The 26111-nt window shown below is 40.4% G+C and overlaps 1 protein-coding gene across 2 annotated transcripts in view; it reads right to left on the reverse strand.

The window, feature by feature from the left end:
• Nucleotides 1-4768: 4768 nt before the first annotated feature.
• GPR20 (G protein-coupled receptor 20) overlaps nucleotides 4769-26111 on the reverse strand; it is a 46897-nt gene continuing 25554 nt past the window's right edge. For both annotated transcript variants that reach the window (XM_069731984.1, XM_069731983.1), the window contains exons 3-4: nucleotides 8389-8546; nucleotides 4769-7449 (exon numbers count right to left, since the gene is read on the reverse strand). In XM_069731984.1, coding sequence (XP_069588085.1) covers nucleotides 6363-7430 — 1068 coding nt within the window. In that variant the 5' untranslated portion in view covers nucleotides 7431-7449; nucleotides 8389-8546 and the 3' untranslated portion in view covers nucleotides 4769-6362. The remainder of the gene's footprint in view (nucleotides 7450-8388; nucleotides 8547-26111) is intronic.

Here is a 26111-nt window from a genome sequence, read left to right on the forward strand (position 1 = left end):
TCTGTATGCAGTGAGCTCCCCCTAGTGGTGGCTGCATAAATCTGTATATAGTGAGCTCCTCCTAGTGGTGGCTGTATGAATCTGTATGTAGTGAGATTGTCCTAGTTTTGGCTCTAGGCCAAATTATTATTATTTTTTTTATTGCTGTGATAGAATTTGGAATTCTGATCAAAACTCCAATCCCCTATATAAAGTTGTCCTATTATTCTTTACATATAGCCAATAAATATACAGTATTATTTCTGTTGAATACATAAGGTAAGCTCTGCATCAGGAAGGGGTAATATTATTATTAAGCTACATAAGGATCATACTATTCTTATTGTGTATCTATCTACATATTTATTGTTTTTTTTTTTTAAATAGGTGAATCCACTGTACATATTCTGCAGATTTGACATCCACCGATTCCTGAAAAACAGCTCATCAAGCAGAGGCGCTCAGCGTACACATGAGCATGCACGCCGAGCGCTGTCCCTATGCTGCAGTATGCACATTCCCATGCCGGAACTGAGGACTTCTGCTTGCAGAGCTGCACCCTTTAGCAATAGTTGGGGTTCTCAGGACCTGGACCCCCACAATTTGCAGGATGTGTATCATATGGTACACAAAGGATCTCTCCACAACCCGTATACCCTCCCCCCACAGCCGTAAAGCAGAAGATTACGTTTTTTTGGGGAGGAGGCAGGCTGACTTATATTCTGCATGGGAAAAACAATTGGCCTACGGGGACCCTAAACCCCTAAACTCTAGCGATAATAACCTAAAATCTGAATATACTTTCTTTTTTTTTGTAGAAAAAAAATACAAAAACAAATACATTCGGTATCAGAATGTTCTTGCTGGAAGACACTCATCATTTTACTGCATTTATTATTCAGTCTTTGCAGCACTGGAGATTTTCCAAGGAAACATTTTATATGTCAAAAAATGAAGAACAGAAAAGAACAGATAATGATCCCATTGTTTAATTCTTGACTATTAATGGAACCAAAAACTAAACATGGATAATAAATATTTGCCTTCGCTTCTCTCAGATTCAGCGCCTGCAGGTGACAAATCTCCATTCGTTTGGCCAAAAAAAAAAGCAAAACTTTGAAACAACAGAAAAAAAAAAAAAAAAAAGAGTAAAATGTGTGAGAAGTTTTCCTGATCTTTTCTCCCCTGCAGTGCTCGCTCTTAGTTCTGGAGTATTAGAGCTTTGGGCTCATGTGAAGCTGCAGACACGACGTAGATACAAATCTGCTCATGAATAGAACATTCTCTTCTGCCAACTCGTAATCCAAATGTTGCAGCCATAACGCCCAAGAACCACTCGGAGGATGATTCCGTAGACGTGATAACGGGAGGGCCGTCATCACTCTTACACCTTCTATCACCAGATAATTAGATTTAATCTGGACTTTAGGACTGTCTATATTAAGCAATGTCTTCTTTTTTTGGATCCTTACATCTATTCTGAGTATCTCCTTAAAGGGAATTGTTACATTGAATATTGTATCTGCTGAATTCTTACATTGCAATCAATGATTTGTAAGACAATTTACATTGAGTTGTATCATAACATGATCGTTACAATATTACATCTCCAGCTCTTGGCCATTAGGACTTTCTCCATTGATTCTCTCGGATTATTTGGTGTCTATACCGAGTATCCATGGACTGGTGGGGTTAAAAGAGAACCACTTTGCTACACCGCCATATAGTGACAAAGGAGAGGAGTGTGCGTCCCACTCCCCACCAACTTCAGGGGAAAGAACCTTATGTAGAAATGCCGGTAGATGGTTCTTTATTATTAATTATGAGATCTCTGAATAAAATCCTCAGGTTTCTTTGCAAATAGTTTATGATCCTGATGACGTCTTGGATAAAGTATGCAGTGAACACATAGTCGATAAAATAAGTGTAAATCCACCAAATTAGTTACTGGAATAACACGTTTATTAACACATTAATGAGAGGTATTTTTGTTTTTGCATTTTCATTTTTTTATTCCCTTCTTCCCAGAGCCATATAATTTTTAATTTTTGGTCAATATGGCCATGTGAGGGTTGTTTTTTTTGCAGGATGAGTTGTATTTTTGAACGACACCATTGGTGTTTTAACATATTGTGTACTTGAAAATGGGAAAAAATTCAAAGTGCGGTTAAATTGCAAAAAAAGTGCAATCCCCACACTGTTTTTTTTTGTTTGGTAGGTTCACTAAATGCAAAAACTGACCTGCCATTACGATTGTCCAGGTCATTACAAGTTCATAGACACCAAACATGTCTAGGTTCTTTTTATGTAAGTGGTGAAAAAAAAATTCAAAACCTTGTTAAAGAAAAATAAAAAAAATTGCGCCATTTTCTGATACCTGTAGTGTCTCCATTACCTCTCGGGTTGGGTGAGGGCTTATTTTTTTCGTGCCAAGCTGACATTTTTAATGATACCATTTGGTACAGATATGATCTTTTGATCGCCTGTTATTACATTTTAATGCAATGTCGCGGCGATCAAAAAAAGCGTAATTCTGGCATTTTTAATTTTTTTCTCGCTACACCATTTAGAGATCAGGTTAATCCTTTTTTTGTTGATAGATCAGGTGATTGTGAACGCAGCAATACCAAATATGTGTATGTTTGATTTTTTTATTTTGAATAGGGCGAAAGGGGGGTGATTTGAACTTTTATATATCTTTTATATTTTTAAAAACATTTGTTTTTACTTTTGGCATGCTTCAATAGCCTCCATGGGAGACTAAAAGATTTCATAACCCGATTGGCTCTGCTACATACAGGCGATGGTCAGATCGCTTGTATGTAGCAGAATTGATGACTTGTTATGATCACCGACCACCGGGTGGAGCTCATAACAATCCGGCAGTGACAACCATAGGTCTGCAGGAGACTTCTGGATGTCATGTGACCCGCGATCGCATGACGGGGGTCACTGGTGGGTGGATTTCCAGCGCAATTGCTGGAAGCGCATGTTAAATGCCACTGTCAGAGTTTGACAGTGGCATTTAACAGAGTAATAGCCGTGGGTGGATCGTTATTCCACCCACGGCTGTTCTGGGCACATGTCAGCTGTTCAAAACAGCTGACATGTGCCAGAAAAGGTGCGAGCTTACCGCCGAAGCCCACATCAAAGAGAGGGTGTCCGACATCAGCGTACTATTACGCCCGATGTTGGAAAGGTGTTAAATTATACTCACAAACATTAACCCCTTCACCCTCAGGCGACTTTCCATTGTTTTGTTTTCGTTTTTTCCTCCCCTTCTTACAAGAGCCATAACTTTTTTATATTTCTAGACATATATCGGTATGTGACCAATGTGATTCCTCAGGTCAGTACGAGTACGCAGATACCCAACGTATAGTTTTTTAAGAGGGGAAAACAAATCAAAAACATTTGCAAAAAAAATGAATAAATGTTATTTTCTCGCCATTTTTCGAGACCCGTAACGTTCTCATTTTTCAGGATCTGGGTCTGGGTGACGGTATATTTTTTGTGCCCTGAGATGACGTTTTTATTGTTACCATTTTGGGGTAGATAAGATCTTTTGATGGCCTCTTATTGCATTTTATTGCAATGTTGCAGTGACCAAAAAAATGTAATTCTGGGGTTTTCATTTTTTTTCTTATTACCCCGTTTACTGACCTGATTAATTTATTTTATATTTTGATAGATCGGACATTTCTGAACTCGGCGATATCAAATATTTTATATTGTATTGTGTATTTTATATTTTTAAAATTATTTTTCTTTTTAATGGTGCAAAAGGGGGGTGTTTGAACTTGTCTTTTATATTTTTAATATTTTTTAAAACTTTTTTTTTCTTTTTACTGTATTTTATAGTCCCCTTAGGAGACTTGAAGCTGCGATCGTCTGACCGCTTGTGCCATACATAGCAGTGCTCCAGTCCTTCTATGTATGGCAAACATCATGATCTCCTATGAACACCGGCCACGTATCAGCATTAAAAGGAGGATCATAATGACAGGCACGGGGGTCATCAGCAGAACCTCAGCTTTCATGACAACCCATCGGTGACCCGGAATAACGTGATGGGGGCAACGATGGGAAGAATCAATAATGCGCCTCCTGTCTGCTGTTGTTAAATGCTTCTGATAGTGATTGAGAGCGGCTAACAGCCGGCAGTGGATCTCGGATCCACCCGCAGCTTTTAGGCATTTGATGATTAAATAAATCAGCCATCAAGTTAGAAGATATATGCAGGCTTAGCTTGTGAGTGAGTCCGCATAAAAGGCAGGGGACATGGCTGATAACGTAAATATGAGTCATTGGTCATGAAGAGATTAATAAAAAAAGTCAATAAAACATATAGCGCCGGCTCATAAAAATGCTGATTGATAAGCTCGACCCAAGGTTTCGCCCACAATTTTGTCTCCTTCTGGGGAATTTATTCCCCAGAAGAAGCCAAAATTGTGGGCGAAACCTTTAGCTAAGCTTTTTGAACAGCATTTCCATGTGGTGGCTAATTATGTTTTATTGAAGCACCTATTTCTTTTCATGTTTGTAAGTGTAACTTAATAAAAGTTTGTTACTCCTGTATGGAATTTGGTTGATTTGCACATGTTTTATTCATTAACTAGATGTTCACTGCTTACTTTCTCCAAGTTATAATCACGATCCAAAGCTGTTAGTACAGACACTACGTATAATCTTGACTGATTGGTTGCCCATATTAAATATCTTCATACTATCCTCTTGACTAGCAATACTATCTACACCTAGACCCTAGGATCTTGTTAAATATTAATTATTGGTCATTGATTTATTCTTATTATTCTTAATTCTGTACTGAGCACATTGCCTTTTGCTGACATTACATGTATAATTCCTGTATATTTAGCTCAGAGTAGAAGTTAACGCCATATACAAAGAACATGTGCTCTGTGGGACGTATATAACACATGACCCACAGGAAAAGGGGGCTCTCTTCGGACACTTCACACACTCCACACAGACTTCAGATTGAACGTTGGACAGATGGTTTATGAGTTAGCCACGTACTTCTTGATGGACTTCTACCATGCTCTTGACAGAGACAGAAGCCATTTACCATTCAGGAACAAACTTTTGATATGGACAAATGAACAATCTCTTTGTAACTATTTCATCTATTTTATGTTTTGCTGCAATGATTCTTTTTGGTGGACAATCCAATAAACCACTACATTTTTTCATAAGAAATATCATGACATTTTCTTTAGAGTATCGCATCTGGTAAGAAGTCCTGAATAAATAAATATATGAAATAAGTATATTTAACAGGTCTCTACGATGAGAATCTTATCAACTGGTAGGGTCTCTTTAGACTAAGTATAATTTTTACTGAACAGGAGCCTACGTTGAGTATCTTCTTGACTAGGAGAACTTTCTTCATTGATTTGCATTTTGGTTGGCCTTACTATTTACAGCTAGAGTTTCATCCTGACCGGTATGGTAACCTCTTGACTGGTGGGGTACTCTATATTGACTATCATCTTGACAATTGGGGTCTTTACAGTGAATATCATCTTGACCAGTTGGGTTTCTACATTAAATATTATCTTGACTTCAAGGGTCTTTGGCTTTGAGTATCATCTTGATTGGTATGGTCTTTACATTGGGTATCATCTTGACTAGTACGGTCTCTAAATTAAGTATTATCTTGACATGTAAGGTCTCTACTTTGATCATCATCTTGACTAGTATATCCCTTTTCAATGAGTTTCCAGTCGATTATAGGGTTTTCTATGTTGTGTATCATCTTGCCGTGTTAGGTTGTCTACACCGAGCATCATCTTGACTGGTAAGGTTCTATTCTTTACATATCCTGTTGATTATCTTTACGTTGAGTATCATCTTTACTGGTTGGGTCTCTCTGTTGACCATTATCCTGACCGGTTGGGATATCTGCTGTATATTGAATTTGTAAGTATAATGAATATCACATTTTATTGTGTCGGGGAGACTTATCTACTTTGAGACTGACCTGAGAGGTAACGCCATCACCAGCGGCATATATCTTCACCATTAGGATTGCCAGTTTTGAACTACATGTGAACCTTAAAAAAAAATAATCTCCTTTGTTTTTGAAAGAAGAAAAAATAATTTATTGCAGAATCGTTTACACCAAAGTATATCAAATTAGTTTGTGGATAAATAGTTTTTCATTAGAAAAGAAAAAAAAATGAAAAGTTAGAAAAACTACAGTACAACTGAATTCCCCCATTACATCTCCATGTACAATAGGTCGTCTTTGGAATGCATCTTGTTTAGGTTTTGGTCTTCATCACCAGTCATATGTCTCTAGTAATACAATGTCCTCCCTCGTTGAATGCTTGACTCGTCGTCCACATTATGTGACCACACTATATAAGATTGCTGCTCTGTAATGGCAAACTCACTATTGCGTTGGAAATAGCAGTGATCGTCCCGGATCCCTTAGAGTTTTTGTGTAGACTCACGATGTCCATGCTGGTCTGCTGCGGTTGATGCTTTCTGAAGATACTCTTCATGGTGGACTGGAAGTTGTTGGTGACAAAACAGTAAACTATTGGGTCCATACAACTATTTAGGCTGCTCAGAGTCACTGTGACATGGTAGACAATAAGTATAACATCCCGAGGCATGGATAGACTGGCACAGAAGACTACTTGGCTAACATGTATGGGTGTGAAGCACACCGTGAATATGGTGAGCACGGTAATGAGAAGTTGGACTGCCTTCATGCGCCTCTCCCGGCTTTGGTTCATGAGGGTTGATCTTGACAGGGCCCACATGATTCTTAGGGTGTAGAACGTGATGATGATAAGCGGCACAAAGTATTCGAAGACAGTCAGAGTAAAGAGCTGAAATAGGCAACATGACTTGTGACTGATGGTTGTGGTCAAGATGGTGAAGGTCACCACAACAGCGAATATCCATATAATGATGCATATGCACTTGGCGTAGTTGGGACTCCTCCACCTACGTGAAGCCTCAACCTGCACGATGGCCATATAGCGATCGACACATATACATGTCAGGAAGAGTATACTACAATACATGTTCACAAAGTAGGTGAAGCTGTGGACAAATGAACAGATCGGACAAGCCTTGGCGCTGTAGTACATGATGATTCGGGTCGGCATAGAGAGACCCACCAGGAGGTCCGTCACTATCAGGTTGATGGTGTAGATGACCGATGTCGTCTTGGCTTTGGTTCGGAAGCAAAACACATAAATGGCCAAGCTGTTTAATATTATCCCCACGAGGAATATAAGGGTGTTAATGATCAGCAGGGCCACCCAGAGTCGGTAAAATCTGTTGTGTAATGTCTCATCCAAGTCTCCCATTTGGTTCATTTGGGGTTTCTGTGTATATGCAAGAGATGTGTTCAATCCGTGGTTGCTCGTTGTGCTGTTGGGCTCCGCTTTCTGGCTGAGTAGGCACTCCATGGTCAGTCACCAAACCAACCTACACAGAAAATGGAAGAAGTGTTAAAACAGGTTACGTCCTCAATATTTACCACAAGTAAACTTTTACATGGAGCGTTGGGTTCTTCCACCACCCTGAGTATTTCGGTATGTGAATCACCAATTGGGAGTCTGACGAAAGAGCTACCAAACATATCAAAGCTTCTGACCCCCTAAAATCTCAGAAACTGGCAAAGTAAGAACTGGCTCAGCATCGCGGTCGCCCATATTTTACTTATGAAGCTTTGTGATATGGTTGATCAGGGAAATCTTTTTCCACTTATGAGCCACATCTTCCTCTCTCCCTGGATCAAGAATTCATCATCTACTCTGAAAAACTCCCTGAGAGATCAGAATATGGCTTCCTTTTAAAATCTATGAAGAGGTCAGTGGGAGGAGGAGAGGGGTGAAGCAGACTGGCTTAGGCACAGGCAGACAGTGCTGCTGCTATCTTGTAACTATTTACTTGACCACAGAGCTGGATTCACAGCTACACTGCTCTACTGTATGACGTTCTCCCTGCTGCTTCTGATCATGTGCTACTTAGAGATAGAGCAGGAATCACTCATGTCAGTGTGTGCGGTGTATGGAAGACAATATAGCAGCTCATTTCCAGCCACCACCTCAGAGACAACTGAACAGTAGAGATAAAGTCTGTAGAAGGGAAACTAGTGAAAAATTCAGGATACAAGTCATATATCAGTCATAAATAGTGTTTATCTCCATGTGCACAAACAGGACCGTGTACTGTGAAAATCACCCGCAGAATATATCTGGACTTACTATTACAAACAGGTGCGACCGTCTTTTAGCAAAGTTGACTCAATAACGTGGCAAATCATGAATTTTAGAAAAGAGATCAATCTACACTCTGCTCCTAAACGATTTATATATTTCAGAAGAAAGAGCAGTCAGGTTTATGGACAGTAAAGGAACATACCGTGTGAGATCGGAAAAGAGCAGATGCAGTCCCCGCAGGGCTTCGTTATTGCACTGCACATGCAATAAGTTACTGAAGGCAAAATTGGGCGGCAAAGAGCAGCACCGTGGAACCGTCATGAAGACAACAGGAGAGTCCCAATCGAGGACTGTGTGTGCCTGGGAACAAAAACAGTAAATACATAACTATAACAACATATATTCTTCTACTCAGTGACAGTATTATAGTAGTTATATTCATGTACATAGGGAGCAGTATAATAGTAGTTATATTCTTGTACATAAGGGCAGTATTATAGTAGTTATATTCTTATAGATAGGAGCAGTATTATAGTATAGTTATATTCTTGTACATAGGGGCAGTATTTAGTAGTTATATTCTTATAGATAGGAGCAGTATTATAGTAGTTATATTCTTGTACATAGGGGCAGTATTTAGTAGTTATATTCTTGTACATAGGGGCAGTATAATAGTAGTTATATTCTTGTACATAGGAGCAGTATTATAGTAGTTATATTCTTGTACATAGGGGCAGTATTATAGTAGTTATATTCTTGTACATAGGAGCAGAATTATAGTAGTTATATTGTTGTACATAGGAGCAGTATTATAGTAGTTATATTCTTGTACATAGGAGCAGTATTATAGTAGTTATATTCTTGTACATAGGGGGCAGTATTATAGCAGTTATATTCTTGTACATAGGGGCAGTATTATAGTAGTTATATTCTTGTACATAGGGGCAGTATTATAGTAGTTATATTCTTGTACATAGGGGGCAGTATTATAGCAGTTATATTCTTGTACATAGGGGCAGTATTATAGTAGTTATATTCTTGTACATAGGGGGCAGTATTATAGCAGTTATATTCTTGTACATAGGGGCAGTATTATAGTAGTTATATTCTTGTACATAGGAGCAGTATTATAGTAGTTATATTCTTGTACATAGGGGCAGTATTATAGTAGTTATATTCCTGTACATAGGGGCAGTATTATAGTAGTTATATTCTTGTACATAGGAGGCAGTATTTAGTAGTTATATTCTTGTACATAGGGGGCAGTATTATAGCAGTTATATTCTTGTACATAGGGGCAGTATTATAGTAGTTATATTCTTGTACATAGGAGCAGTATTATAGTAGTTATATTCTTGTACATAGGGGCAGTATTATAGTAGTTATATTCTTGTACATAGGAGGCAGTATTTAGTAGTTATATTCTTGTACATAGGAGTATTATAGTAGTTATATTCTTGTATATAGGAGCAGTATTATACTAGTTATATCCTTGTACATAGGAGCAGTATTATAGTAGTTATATCCTTGTACATAGGAGCAGTATTATAGTAGTTATATTCTTGTACATAGGAGCAGTATTATAGTAGTTATATACTTGTACATAGCAGTATTATAGTAGTTATATTCCTGTACATAGGAGCAGTATTATAGTAGTTATATCCTTGTACATAGGAGCAGTATTATAGTAGTTATATTTTTGTACATAGGGGCAGTTTTATAGTAGTTATATTCTTGTACATAGGAGTATTATAGTAGTCCCATAGAATGTAAGTCCGCAAGGACAGGGTCCTCTCCCCCCTGTACCAGTCTGTCACTGTAAACCTGTTTACTGTAAACAATATCTATAACCCTGTATGTAACCCTTTCTCATGTACAGCACCATGGAAATAATGGTGCTATATAAATAAATAATAATAATAATAGTTATATTCTTGTACATAGGAGCAGTATTATAGTAGTTATATTCTTGAACATAGGGGCAGTATTATAGTAGTTATATTCTTGTACATAGGAGCAGTATTATAGTAGTTATATTCTTGTACATAGGGGCAGTTTTATAGTAGTTATATTCTTGTATACAGGAGTCACTGTAGCAGCATTTTAATGTTGGAATATTTTCTATCTTGTCGGCATTATTATCAGCTCTTAGTGGAGTTGCTTTCTTATGTCTCCTTGTTTGCTCGCTTTATAAAACAGTAATCTCTTGCGATTCACCTCCTTCATGATATATCTGACAATATTCTGTGAATACTTTAGCTCAGATCACCAAATATGGCAGCATAAAGGGCTTTTCTTCCGCCGTGCGCATGAGAGAGTTAGAGTCGGATTATTGTAGTGATTACTTTCAGTGAACACAGATCTCAGTTCTCAGAAGTCGCTCCGTGCAGTTTACTTTTACCTCCAGTAATGGAGGGCAGCAAGACATAAAGCCTGAGAAATCACATGAGAGCGGCCGTAGTTCCTATACTTTACATACTATCGAGTCCTATAAATCTATCAGAAAATGTTTCCAGAAAACATCTGAAAATATAGTTTTTAGAAGTGTAAAAGTCGTGAGCTGATTGATTTTGTTTTTTCTAAACTTAATATTACACATGAAAATTAACAACTTTACAATATATCTTATCAGAGAAATTTTTTTCCTCCTCCTCGACTGATCTGTCATTCTAAATTCATGGGTATAATCTATTTTCAGTGACGACAGATGTTCCCATTACGGAGATAGGAGAGGACAGTTGGTGCTTGTAAACTTCTATGGAGACAGGATTTTCTGGAGGCCACACAGACATTCTGTTACTTGTTCTTCTGAAATTCTGTTCTAAAAATCCATACGGATCCCATCTTATGGAACAGGTGCCAACCAATTTGCATAACTGATTAAATGGATCACTTATTCCATTTTATTTGTTCTTTAAACGGACATGTGAACAGAGCCTAAGGGTTTGTGAAACTTTGCAACCCTATTAGTATTGCTCCACTGAAAATAAAATAAAAGGAAAAAAGTAACTTTGCAAATAGTCTTGATTAATTACTATGCTCCCGTTTTGGGTACGCAGCTCCTATGCGGACCCATGTTTTTTTTTCTAGATATTATCAATGTAGTCTTACCTGGGATGTCAGGAACAATAATATTTATATCTGGGTCTTTCCTTTCTTATGTCGGTGCCGGTAAATGCAGGACTCATTTAGGGGCTTTTCCGTGGGTTAATTATTTATGATTCTTACATTTCTCAACTCTGCTCCTTTTTTTTTTTTCGACATGCAGTCTCGCAGACACATGGAGATAGAAAAACTGCAGCTGCATCTCCCTCCTCTCCCTCCTCTCCTTCTTGTCTACTATTTTACGTGACTTAACAGGACGTTTTTGCATCTGTGGTCAGTATAATCGGGGCAAAGGTAAGTAATGACCGGAGGGGAGCACCAGAGCGCTCAGCGTGGCACACCTAATAAGTAGTAGTTTAATATATAGTACAATATTTTATGTGTTTCCCACCCAATCTCCACTCTAATTAATTTTTATGTCCAGAGACACCTTTAACACTGTTCGCAAACCAGTATACAAAATATCTGCGTATCCCCCATGCTTTACACTGCAGCTCCACTACTACTGATTGGCTGTAAAATAGCAAGGAAATTAATTAAAAAAAATATCTAGAGGGCAAAAAAAAATAGATAAAAAGTTAAAGCAAGTAATAAAGTTCTGTTCCTTTACTGGCAACAGACCAAGACGGGATACAGATCAGTGCTGTGTATACATCATCTGTGTATACAGAGACCGCACCAATGTGATATACGCTCAGTTTATCTAGAAGCGAGAAGTAGAGTCAGTGCAATTACATACAAGTGACACTTAAGACGAGTCCGCGCTATAAACAGGAGCCACGGAAATGTAAATTCAGGGATATACACTGAGAAATCCTCGCCGCCGGCAACATCCAGTGGAAAAATGTGAAATTTATGAGAGTTTTTCTTAGTTATTCCAAAGCAAATGCCTTGTGTGCGCCGGGCTGAGAGCGCCATTTAAAGGGAATGTCTCCTGCATGTCATTTATAAGATATCAGTCTGTAGATGACAAATAATGTGTTTTTTTTTTTTCTTACTTCTATTTTATTCCGTGACATGCATGTGTAGGGGAGGGGGATTCAGGGTCTTATTAGTCGCACTCATTTCTCATACAGACGCCAAGGTTCTTCTAACAGCATCTAGTCAGATGATTATGTCAGGAGCATTTATCAAGCACATAATGGTCTTATGGGGTCTTTCTGGTTTTCTTCATTAGATGGGCGATGAGAATAGGGTGGCTCAGAAGATACAGAATACAGGAGAAAACTGAAAAAAATATATAATGACATTAGCAGTGACATCACAGACGTATTCTACAGTGACGGAACACAATGATGATACCTCATGATGTCACACTTTGCCGTACAAGTTGTGATATGATGTCATCATGGTTTTAGCAGTGACATCACACAATGATTATAATTGTGGCTTTAATTTTAGAAAAGTTATGCAAGTGATATAGTGATATTACACTATAAATACATAGACAGTGACATCACTCCATATACCAGACCTCTGCACTTTCCTAATAACCTCCCTCTCCAACATCACTGAAGGAGAGCTTACTCGCCTCCTTTCTAAATCGCACTTCACCACCTGTGCACTTGACCCCAACCCTTCCCACCTGCTCCCCAGCCTCACTAACATGCTCATTCCAGCCCTAACCCATCTCTTCAACCTATGGCTATCTTCCGATACCTTCGCCTCTGCCTTCAAACATGCCACCATCACACCCATCCTCAAAAAAACTAACCTTGACCCAACTGCTATGTCCAGCTACCGCCCCATATCACTGCTCCCATTTGCTTCCAAACTCCTTGAGCAGCATGTCCATGGTCAACTTTCATCCCACCTCTCTTCTAACTCTCTCCTTGACAACCTCCAGTATGGATTCCGCCCCACCACTCCACCAAAACTGCTCTGACCAAAATTACTAACAACTTACTCAGAGCCAAAGCTAAAAGGTAGTTCTCTATCCTCCTCCTTCTCGACCTGTCCTCTGCTTTCAACACAGTCGTCCACTGCCTACTGCTACAGATACCGCAAATTCAGCATCTCCCATACGACCTCCTCACCTCGCCCCCTCTCTGTTGGAGTCCCTCAAGGCTCTGTCCTAGGGCCCCTACTTTTTTCCATCTTTACCATACCTCCCAACTTTTGAAGAAGGGAAAGAGGGACAAAGGTTGCGGTGCGCACAGCGCGTCGTGGCAAATTTTAGGCCACACCTCTTACCACACCCATTTCACAACTAGTCACTCCCATAGCCACGTCCCAACCACACCCATTTAGCACTGCTGATCACACTGTTTCATAAACAATAATTATAAACAAAAAAAAATATGGCCACACATGATGCTCCACACTGCATAATGACCACACATGATGCTCCATACTGTATAATGACCACACATGATGCTCCATACTGTATAATGGCCACACAGTGCTTCATACTGTATAATGACCACACATGATGCTCCATACTGTATAATGACCACACAGTGCTCCATACTGTATAATGGCCACACATGATGCTCCACACTGTATAATGACCACACAGTGCTTCATACTGTATAATGACCACACATGATGCTCCATACTGTATAATGACCACACAGTGCTCCATACTGTATAATGGCCGCACATGATGCTCCATACTGTATAATGACCGCACATGATGCTCCATACTGTATAATGACCACACAGTGCTCCATACTGTATAATGACCGCACATGATGCTCCATACTGTATAATGACCGCACATGATGCTCCATACTGTATAATGACCACACAGTGCTCCATACTGTATAATGACCGCACATGATGCTCCATACTGTATAATGACCACACAGTGCTCCATACTGTATATTGGCCACACATGATGCTCCACACTGTATAATGACCACACAGTGCTTCATACTGTATAATGACCGCACATGATGCTCCATACTGTATAATGACCACACAGTGCTTCATACTGTATAATGACCGCACATGATGCTCCATACTGTATAATGACCACACAGTGCTCCATACTGTATAATGACCACACATGATGCTCCATACTGTATAATGACCACACAGTGCTCCATACTGTATAATGACCACACAGTGCTCCATACTGTATAATGACCACACAGTGCTCCATACTGTATATTGGCCACACATGATATTCCACACTGTATAATGACCACACATGATGCTCCATACTGTATAATGGCCATACATGATGCTTCATACTGTATAATGACCACACAGTGCTCCATACTGTATAATGACCACACATGATGCTCCATACTGTATAATGGCGACACAGTGCTCCATACTGTATAATGACCACAATGCTCCATACTGTATAATGACCACACAGTGCTCCATACTGTATAATGGCCATACATGATGCTTCATACTGTATAATGACCACACAGTGCTCCATACTGTATAATGACCACACATGATGCTCCATACTGTATAATGGCGACACAGTGCTCCATACTGTATAATGACCACAATGCTCCATACTGTATAATGACCACACAGTGCTCCATACTGTATAATGACCACACAGTGCTCCATACTGTATAATGGCCACACAGTGCTCCATACTGTATAATGGCCACACAGTGCTCCATACTGTATAATGGCCACACAGTGCTCCATACTGTATAATGGCCACACATGATTCTCAATACTGTATAATAGCCACACAGTGCTCCATACTGTATAATGGCCACACAGTGCTCCATACTGTATAATGGCCACACAGTGCTCCATACTGTATAATGGCCACACATGATTCTCAATACTGTATAATAGCCACACAGTGCTCCATACTGTATAATGGCCACACAGTACTCCATACTGTATAATGGCCACACATGATTCTCAATACTGTATAATGGCCACACAGTGCTCCATACTGTATAATGGCCACACATGATTCTCAATACTGTATAATAGCCACACAGTACTCCATACTGTATAATGGCCACACATGATGCTCCATACTGTATAATAGCCACACATAGTGCTCCATACTGTATAATGGCCACACATGATGCTGCGTACAGTATACTGGCCACACATGATGCTCCATACAGTATAATGGGCCCAAATTATGCTGCGTACAGTATACTGGTCACACGTGATGCTCCATACAGTATAATGGGCCCTCAGGATGCTCAATACTGTATAATGGGCCCACAGGATGCTGGGTGCCGTATAATGGCCCCACATGGTTACCCCACCCCATCATTGCCTTCTCCATCACTACACACACACACACACACACCTTTCATCGTGCTCCCTCACAGCAGCCGGCAGCTTCCACTCCCACGGCGCTGAATGATGTCATCCAGCTGCGCCGCTGACTGCTCACATCGCTGCAGCTCCAATACGCCACTGATAAAGACCACTCCATGTCTCCTGTGCCAGTCAGTGTCGGAGCGAGGAGCAATATCTCCTCCGTACAACTCGTACACACACAGCTGCTCTTCGTACACCTCATACACACACAACTCCGCTCCGTACACCTCGCACACACACGGCTCTGCTCCGTACACACACACACGACTCCGCTCCATACACCTCATGTACACACACGGCTCTGCTCCGTACACCTCATACACACACGGCTCCGCTCTGCACACCTTGTACACACACTCTCTGCTACATCCACACTGTAAACATCTCCTGATTCCACACATAAGCTTACCCTCATCCAGCACCATGACAACCTGCACACGGAGGTCCCGATCCTGTGACCCATCCCCTCCTCTGACCTCATCACAGGTCCTATGCGCACAGAGCCCCGGCAGCAATATATGTGGTGTGCTGTTCTGCGGGTGCAGTGATGAGGCTGACCAGCTGACATTGTAGCACACCTCCCAACCAGTGCGGGAAAACTAATGTCCCACCCATGATCGCAGGGCTGACTGTCAAAATGGGACAGTCCTGCTGGATCCGGTACAGTTGGGAGGTGTGCTATACCCTTGGCCTAGGACAACTCATAAAGTCCCATGGCTTCCAGTGCCACCTACAGTACAGACCAAAAGTTTGGACACACCTTCTCATTTAAAATTTTTTCTGTATTTTCATGACTATGAAAATTGTACATTCACACTGAAAAAAACTAAAACCTGTCTAAATGGGCCTCAATACAATTGCACTACCAGGGTACAACGGACCCAAGTAAAATGGCAACTGCACAGGTGCATTACCAAATGAAACAGCTAGCCTTCAATCAGGGATTGGCCATGTGATACACCAATGCAAAAATATATATATAAAAAATATATATATACTCTGTATGTGGCAATGTTCACACAAGGAATGCAGAGCATTTTTTGCACGTTATATTTTTTTCAGGGTGCAGTTGGGCTCAAATGGTTCTATAAACTGTGGCCTCTGTTCACACGGCATGCATCATAGTTAGCACTGGACAGCCCACCATAGCGCGTCATTAATAGGCTGAGAACCAGATGCTCTGCATTCCTTGTGTGAACATTGCCACATACAGCAGGGGTGTCAAACTGCATTCCTCGAGGGCTGCAAACAGGTCATGTTTTCAGGATTTCCTTGTACTGCACAGGTGATAATTTAATCACCTACACAAATAATGAGTTGATGATTAAATTATCACCTGTGCAGTACAAGGAAATCCTGAAAACATGACCTGTTTGCAGCCCTCGAGGAATGCAGTTTGACATCCCCTGACATACAGAGTATATATTTTTTTGCATTGGTGTACCACACGGCCAATCCCTGATTGAAGGCTGGCTGTTTCATTTGGTATTGCACCTGTGCAGTTGCCATTTTACTTGGGTCCACTGCACCCTGGTAGTGCAATTGTATTGAGGCCCATTTAGACAGGTAAGCATCTCTGCCTGTTTTTGGTTTTTTTCTTGAATATTGGAGGAATTTTTCCTCTTTTTGTGGTTTTCATACATTCACACTGAAGGCATCAAAACTATGAATTAACACATGTGGAATTATATATTTAACAAAAAATCGTGAAACAACTGAAATTATGTCTTATATTCTAGGTTCTTCAAAGTAGCCACCTTTTGCTTTGAAGACTGCTTTGCACACTCTTGGCATTCTCTTGATGAGCTTCAAGAGGTAGTCACCGGGAATGGTCTTCCAACAATCTTGAAGGAGTTCCCAGAGATGCTTAGCACTTGTTGGCCCTTTTGCCCTCACTCTGCGGTCCAGCTCACCCCAAACCATCTCGATTGGGTTCAGGTCTGGTGACTGTGGAGGCCAGGTCATCTGGCGTAGCACCTCATCACTCTCCTTCTTGGCCAAATAGCCCCTACACAGCCTGGAGGTGTGTTTGGGGTCATTGTCCTGTTGAAAAATAAATGATGGTCCAACTAAACGCAAACGGATGGACTAGCATGTCGCTGCAAGATGCTGTGGTAGCCATGCTGGTTCAGTATGCCTTCAGTTTTGAATAAATCCCCAACAGTGTCACCAACAAAGCACCCCCACACCATCACACCTCCTCCTCCATGCTTCACGGTGGGAACCAGGCATGTAGAGTCCATCCGTTCACCTTTTCTGCGTCGCACAAAGACACGGTGGTTGGAACCAAAGATCTCAGATTTGGACTCATCAGACCAAAGCACAGATTTCCACTGGTCTAATGTCCATTCCTTGTGTTCTTTAGCCCAAACAAGTCTCTTCTGCTTGTTGCCTGTCCTTAGCAGTGGTTTCCTAGCAGCTATTTTACCATGAAGGCCTGCTGCACAAAGTCTCCTCTTAACAGTTGTTGTAGAGATGTGTCTGCTGCTAGAACTCTGTGTGGCATTGATCTGGTCTCTAATCTGAGCTGCTGTTAACCTGCGATTTCTGAGGCTGGTGACTCGGATAAACTTATCCTCAGAAGCAGAGGTGACTCTTGGTCTTCCTTTCCTGGGGCGGTCCTCATGTGAGCCAGTTTCCTTGTAGCGCTTGATGGTTTTTGCCACTGCACTTGGGGACACTATCAAAGTTTTCCCAATTTTTTGAACTGACTGACCTTCATTTCTTAAAGTAATGATGGCCACTCGTTTTTCTTTACTTAGCTTCTTTTTTCTTGCCATAATACAAATTCAAACAGTCTATTCAGTAGGACTATCAGCTGTGTATCCACCAGACTTCTGCACAACACAACTGATGGTCCCAACCCCATTTATAAGGCAAGAAATCCCACTTATTAAAACTGACAAGGCACAATAATTCTTTTTCAATTAAATTTCATTTGATACATTATAAATTATTCAGTTTATACCAAAAATAAAAATAACTGTTCATAAGATTCATAACTGAACCCAGCGAGATGCAGATGGAAACCGCCAGTGGAGACCAGGTGACAAGAAAAGAAACTCTCTGTGTCCGTGCGGCACAACCAGTGAGTCCCGAGTGCTGATCCTAGTAGGTGATAAAGGTCTTATGAAGGCGAACAACAGTAGACTGAGTTTATAAAAGGGAACGTTTTGTTGCACACAATTATTTCCTGTATGTGTATTAGAACAACACAAAAAACAAAGATAAAACGGCAAATTGGATATTATTTTACACAAAACCCCAAAAATAGTCAGGACAAAATTTTTATCACCCTCAACTTAACATTTGGTTGCACCCCTTTGGAATATATAACTGCAATCAATCTCTTCCTATAACCATCCACAAGCTTCTTACACCTCTCAGCTGGAATTTTGGGCCAATCTTCTGCAAACTGCTCTAGGTTTACATCTGGACTCATTGCTGCCACTTCAGAACTCTCCAGCGCTTTGTTTCCATCCATTTCTAGGGGCTTAGTGAAGTATGTTTGGGGTGATTGTCCTGCTGGAAGACCAAAGATCTAGGATGCAAACCCAGCTTTCTGACATTGGGCACTACATTGCCATCCAAAATCCTTTGTTAATCTTCAGATTTCATGATACCTTGCTCACAGTCAAGGCACACAGTGCCAGAGGCAACAAAATGACCCCAAAGCATCTTTGAACCTCCACCATATTTAACTGTAGGTACTGTGTTTCTTTGTAGCCTCATTCCATTTTTGGTAAAGAGTAGAATGATGTGCTTTGCCGAAAATCTCTATCTTGGTCTCATCTGTCCACAAGATGCTTTCCAAGAAGGATTTTGGCTTACTCACGTACATTTTTGCAAACTGCAATCTAGCTTTTCTATTTCTCAGCAGTGGGGTCCTCCTGGGTCTCCTGTCATAGCGTTTCATTTCATTCAAATGTCTACGGACAGTTCGCGCTGACCCTGATGCCCCCTGATCCTGCAGGACAGCTTGAATTTCTTTGGAACTTGATTGTGGCTACCTATCCACCATTCTGAGTATCCAGTTCAGTGACATGGGTAGTAAACTTCTTGATTATGTTGCACATTGTGGACAAAGGAATATCAAGATCTCTAGAGATGGACTTGTAGCCTTAAGATTGTTGATATTGTTCAACATTTTTGGTTCTCAAATCCTCAGCCAGTTCTCTTCTCCTCTTTCTGTTCTCTGTGCTTAGTGTGACACACGCAGACACACAATGCAAATATTGAGTCAAATTCTCCCCTTTTTATCTGGTTTGAGGTGTGATTTTCATATTGCCCACACCTGTTACTTGCTAAAGGTGAGTGTGAACGAGCACCACATGCTTGAACAAAAGTTGTTTGCCCACAATTTTGGAAAAGTGCCAATAATTTTGTCTGACCTATTTTTTTGGGTTTTGTGTGAAATGCTGTCCAATTTGCCTTTTTATCTCAGTTTTTTGTGTTGTTCCAATAAATACAAAGCACATAAACGTGTAATTTCAATCATTTTATGAGAGAAATACTTCATTTTCTGGAACAATTTAAAGGATGCCAAAACTTTCAGCCAAGACTGTATGTCCCTCATCTTGGGCCCCTTCCTGGTATATATGTTCCCCTTCTTCTTGGTACATAGGGGGAAGTACTATGGTAGTTATATTCTTATACATAGAAGCAGTATTATAGTAGTTATATTCTTATACATAGAAGCAGTATTATAGTAGTTATATTCTTATACATAGAAGCAGTATTATAGTAGTTATATTCTTATACATAGAAGCAGTATTATAGTAGTTATATTCTTATACATAGGAGCAGTATTATAGTAGTTATATTCTTGTACATAGGAGCAGTATTATAGTAGTTATATTCTTGTACATAGGAGCAGTATTATAGTAGTTATATTCTTGTACATAGGAGCAGTATTATAGTAGTTATATTCTTGTACATAGGGGGCAGTATTATAGTAGTTATATTCTTGTACATAGGGGCAGTATTATAGTAGTTATATTCTTGTACATAGGAGCAGTATTATAGTAGTTATATTCTTGTACAAAGGGGCAGTATTATAGTAGTTATATTCTTGTACATAGGGGCAGTATTATAGTAGTTATATTCTTGTACATAGGGGGCAGTATTATAGTAGTTATATTCTTGTACATAGGAGCAGTATTATAGTAGTTATATTCTTGTACATAGGGGGCAGTATTATAGTAGTTATATTCTTGTACATAGGAGCAGTATTATAGTAGTTATATTCTTGTACATAGGGGGCAGTATTATAGTAGTTATATTCTTGTACATAGGAGCAGTATTATAGTAGTTATATTCTTGTACAAAGGGGCAGTATTATAGTAGTTATATTCTTGTACATAGGGGCAGTATTATAGTAGTTATATTCTTGTACATAGGAGCAGTATTATAGTAGTTATATTCTTGTACATAGGGGCAGTATTATAGTAGTTATATTCTTGTACATAGAGGCAGTATTATAGTAGTTATATTCTTGTACATAGGAGCAGTATTATAGTAGTTATATTCTTGTACATAGGGGCAGTATTATAGTAGTTATATTCTTGTACATAGGAGGCAGTATTACATTAGTTATATTCTTGTACATAGGGGCAGTATTATAGTAGTTATATTCTTGTACATAGGGGTAGTATTATAGTAGTTATATTCTTGTACATAGGAGCAGTATTATAGCAGTTATATTCTTGTACATAGGGGCAGTATTATAGTAGTTATATTCTTGTATATAGGTGCAGTATCATAGTAGTTATATTCTTGTACATAGGAGGCAGTATCATAGCAGTTATATTCTTGTATATAGGAGCAGCGTTATAGTAATTATATTCTTGTACTTAGGGAGCAGTATTATAGTAGTTATATTCTTGTACATAGGGGTAGTATTATAGTAGTTATATTCTTGTACATAGGAGCAGTATTATAGTAGTTATATTCTTGTACATAGGAGCAGTATTATAGTAGTTATATTCTTGTACATAGGGGTAGTATTATAGTAGTTATATTCTTGTACATAGGAGCAGTATTATAGCAGTTATATTCTTGTACATAGGGGCAGTATTATAGTAGTTATATTCTTGTACATAGGGGTAGTATTATAGTAGTTATATTCTTGTACATAGGAGCAGTATTATAGCAGTTATATTCTTGTACATAGGGGCAGTATTATAGTAGTTATATTCTTGTATATAGGTGCAGTATCATAGTAGTTATATTCTTGTACATAGGAGGCAGTATTATAGCAGTTATATTCTTGTATATAGGAGCAGCGTTATAGTAATTATATTCTTGTACTTAGGGAGCGGTATTATAGTAGTTATATTCTTGTACATAGGGGTAGTATTATAGTAGTTATATTCTTGTACATAGGAGCAGTATTATAGCAGTTATATTCTTGTACATAGGGGCAGTATTATAGTAGTTATATTCTTGTACATAGGGACAGTATTATAGTAGTTATATTATTGTACATAGGAGCAGTATTATAGTAGTTATATTCTTGTACATAGGGGTAGTATTATAGTAGTTATATTCTTGTACATAGGAGCAGTATTATAGCAGTTATATTCTTGTACATAGGGGCAGTATTATAGTAGTTATATTCTTGTACATAGGGCTAGTATTATAGTAGTTATATTCTTGTACATAGGAGCAGTATTATAGCAGTTATATTCTTGTACATAGGGGCAGTATTATAGTAGTTATATTCTTGTATATAGGAGCAGTATCATAGTAGTTATATTCTTGTACATAGGAGGCAGTATTATAGCAGTTATATTCTTGTATATAGGAGCAGCGTTATAGTAATTATATTCTTGTACTTAGGGAGCAGTATTATAGTAGTTATATAACAGTATATAACATGTAAGTGAGCAGCTGGTGACAAGGAACATACCATATCAGATGAATCAGTGACCTAAGAACTAGTTGCGTATTAATATTGACTGACTCTGGTCTTATTCCAACTCATGACAATTGATGAACATATCACTCAACGATTCTTTGAAATGTCACATCATTGCCTTAGAGAAAGTGTCATTTCTCACCATCGGGCCACAGATTTAGATATTAGATTGTGAAACCCGAGTGCGGGCTCGGTGCCAGATTCTGCTAGAAATATGTAATGGCTGCGATGATTGATTTCCTGTTGGACTTTCCAGAATCTGTGGCCGATCGTGACCCTGATGGAGGGAGATAATTATAGTCTATAAATGTGTCTGTTTCCGTCTCATCAAAGTCTGGGGTCCGTCCTCGTATTCATGTACAACACAAAATGTCATGTTCAGTAAAACGGAAAGTGATGATGAAACGCTTACAAGACAAATCGCACAAACCAGGGTCAAAAAGTTTTCGAGAATTATTGCAGTTGCACATTATAATCCACAATGAGTGATTTCCCAGAACAGGAAAAACACAATTACAATATTTATGTAACTTCATCTTTCTCAGTGACATAACATGGTGGTTCTTGTCTAGTAAAAGGTTCATGCTGGGGTCCCTGGTGGTCCGGGGTTATTTATACCTGGTGCCCAGAGGGTCCAGCTATCGGTGGCAGGAAAGTGAACACGATGAGTGATCACATTCAGCTCCCTCTATTTGCCTGATCATAGATTTGCAACTACAAGAAGGAAAAGTATTGGACCAATGGAAATCGCAGGATGGAAACGTTACCGATCTGCAAATGATGAAAAAAATTGATGCAAAATGTTCTAAGCATCTGGATTTATTCAGTATCCAAGATTGGGAAATCCGGGCACTTCCAGCCATCGGAATGCACTAGGGCAAATAATCAAGATCCGCTGCTGGCAGCTCTTGTGTAGAGTTGAGCAAATATGTTCGAAATCAGTCACCGAATCTGATTTTGCCATACTTGTGCCATATTGGTACCGAATTTATGTTTGATGACCGGTAATTTCTACTCTCATTGACTCCAATGACATTCGGCTGTGTTCGGCAACTATTTAAAAAACAATATTCGCCGCCGATCGTATCCGGAACAGAATTTTTGAAAAATTTGCTCAACTCTACTCCTGTGTAATCACCGCCCAATGATGTCCCAGATGTGCTCAATGGAGACAAGTCCGGAGACGCTGCAGCCATGGGAGCTTGTTTAGGTCACGTAGGCTGCTCACGGTAGCACGCTTAACATGTGGTCTGAAATTGTCCTGTTGAAATATGGCTCTTGGGACACTTTGGAGAAATAGCTGCACCACGGGTTCCATCACCAAATCCATGCAATGCCAAGATTTTAGTGACCTAGAAGGAAGACTAGAGGGGTCCGGCTGCCGTACACAGTAACATAGCGATCCATACGGAGGGGGGACACGCCGACACCAGCGCCTACTTCAGCTGGATGTACAGATGAGAACACACATTCAGCTGAAATGTATTGTGGTGCAGAGACCTGATGGATCCCTGCACTACAATATATACAATCAGCTGATATTGGCGTATCAGTCACAGGCAGCCCACAGCAGTTGCCATCATGCGTCACCCATACCAGGCATGCCGAAAACAGCTGCCGGCCTTTGCATCAGCTATAATAGAGGACTCTACATGTTGTGGGAACAGGTGAGAAGAATCATTTTTGCTTAGTTTTTATTAAAATGTTTATGATGGATGGGCCCAGGAGGGAGGACATTATACCAGGCAGGGGCCCAGCATGTGAGACATTATTACTGGAAAGGGCCATGATGGGCGACATTATACCCAGAGGAGGTCAGGATAGGGGACATTATACCAGGAGAGGCCAGGTTGGGGGGCATTATTAGTGGAAGGGGCCAGAATGTGGAAATTACAGCAGGATTATGGACATTATTACTGGAATGGGACCAGGATGGGGTACATTATCACTGGAAGAAACCCAGGATGGGTGACATTATTATTGGAAGCGACCTAGGATGAGGGACATTATCACTGTAAGGGGCCCAAGATGGGGGACATTATTACTAGAAGGGGCCAAGGATGGGGGACATTATTACTGGAATGGGACCAGGATGGGGTACATTATCACTGGAAGAAACCCAGGATGGGTGACATTATTATTGGAAGCGACCTAGGATGAGGGACATTATCACTGGAAGGGGCCCGGGATGGGGGACATTACTGTTGAAAGGGGCTCAGGATGGGGGACATTACTACTGTAAGGGGCCCAGGATGGGGGACATTATTACTGGAAGGGGCCAAGGATGGGGGACATTATTACTGGAAGGGGCCCAGGATGGGGGACCTTATTACTGGAAGGGGCCCAGGATGGGGGACCTTATTACTGAAATAGGAACAGGATGGGGTATATTATCACTGGAAGAAACCCAGGATGGGTGACATTATTATTGGAAGCGACCTAGGATGAGGGACATTATCACTGGAAGGGGCCCGGGATGGGGGACATTACTGTTGAAAGGGGCTCAGGATGGGGGACATTACTAATGTAAGGGGCCCAGGATGGGGGACATTATTACTGGAAGGGGCCCAGGATGGGGGACATTATTACTGGAAGGGGCCCAGGATGGGGGACCTTATTACTGAAATAGGAACAGGATGGGGTATATTATCACTGGAAGAAACCCAGGATGGGTGACATTATTATTGGAAGCGACCTAGGATGCGGGACATTATCACTGGAAGGGGCCCAGGATGGGGGACATTACTTTTGAAAGGGGCTCAGGATGGGGGACATTACTACTGTAAGGGGCCCAGGATGGGGGACATTATTACTGGAAGGGGCCCAGGATGGGGGACATTATTACTGGAATAGGAACAGGATGGGGGACATTATTACTGGAAGAAACCCATGATGGGGGACATTACTATTGGAAGTGGCCCAAGATGAGGGACATTATTACTGGAAGGGGCTCAGGATGGGGGATATTATTAATGGAAGGGGCCCAGGATGGGGGACATTATTATTGGAAGGGGCCCAGGATGGAGGACATTATTGCTGGATGGGGACCAGGGTGGGGGACATTATACCAGGAAGGAGCCAGGGTGGGGACATAATTACAGGAAGGGATTGAGGATGAAGAACATTATACAAGGAACTAGTCCAGGATTTTGGACATTATTATTGCAGGGGCCGAGGATGGGAGACATAATTACTGGAAGGGGCATGGAGTGAGGTACGTTATTACTGGAAGGGTCTTAGGATGGAAGACATTATACTAGGATGGGGCCCAGGATGTGTGACATTAGTACAGAATAGGAGACATTATTACATTATGGGGGTGGCAACAAGTACAGTATGTCTTTGTAGGACTTAGAACATTACAAGGGCACATCCATCTGACCAACATGCAGGTGGGGGCCCAGGTCCAAATTTTGCACTGGGGTCCATTGGACTCTAGTTACGCCAATGACCACACATTATGCCACAACACAATCTCGGGAGTAGGACCGGTTTGACATTCCCTTGTGAAGGTCTCATCATGGCGATGTCTCCATGGTCTCCAGAGCAATCTCAGGCAATCATAGTGTCCAAGGCAGGACTCATCACCGAAGAGGCAAGACCTCCATTACAGTTGCCTGTCTCCAACTGGATATTGA

This window comes from Ranitomeya imitator, chromosome 6 (genome assembly GCF_032444005.1).
Source record: "Ranitomeya imitator isolate aRanImi1 chromosome 6, aRanImi1.pri, whole genome shotgun sequence".
Classification (NCBI taxonomy): domain Eukaryota; kingdom Metazoa; phylum Chordata; class Amphibia; order Anura; family Dendrobatidae; genus Ranitomeya; species Ranitomeya imitator.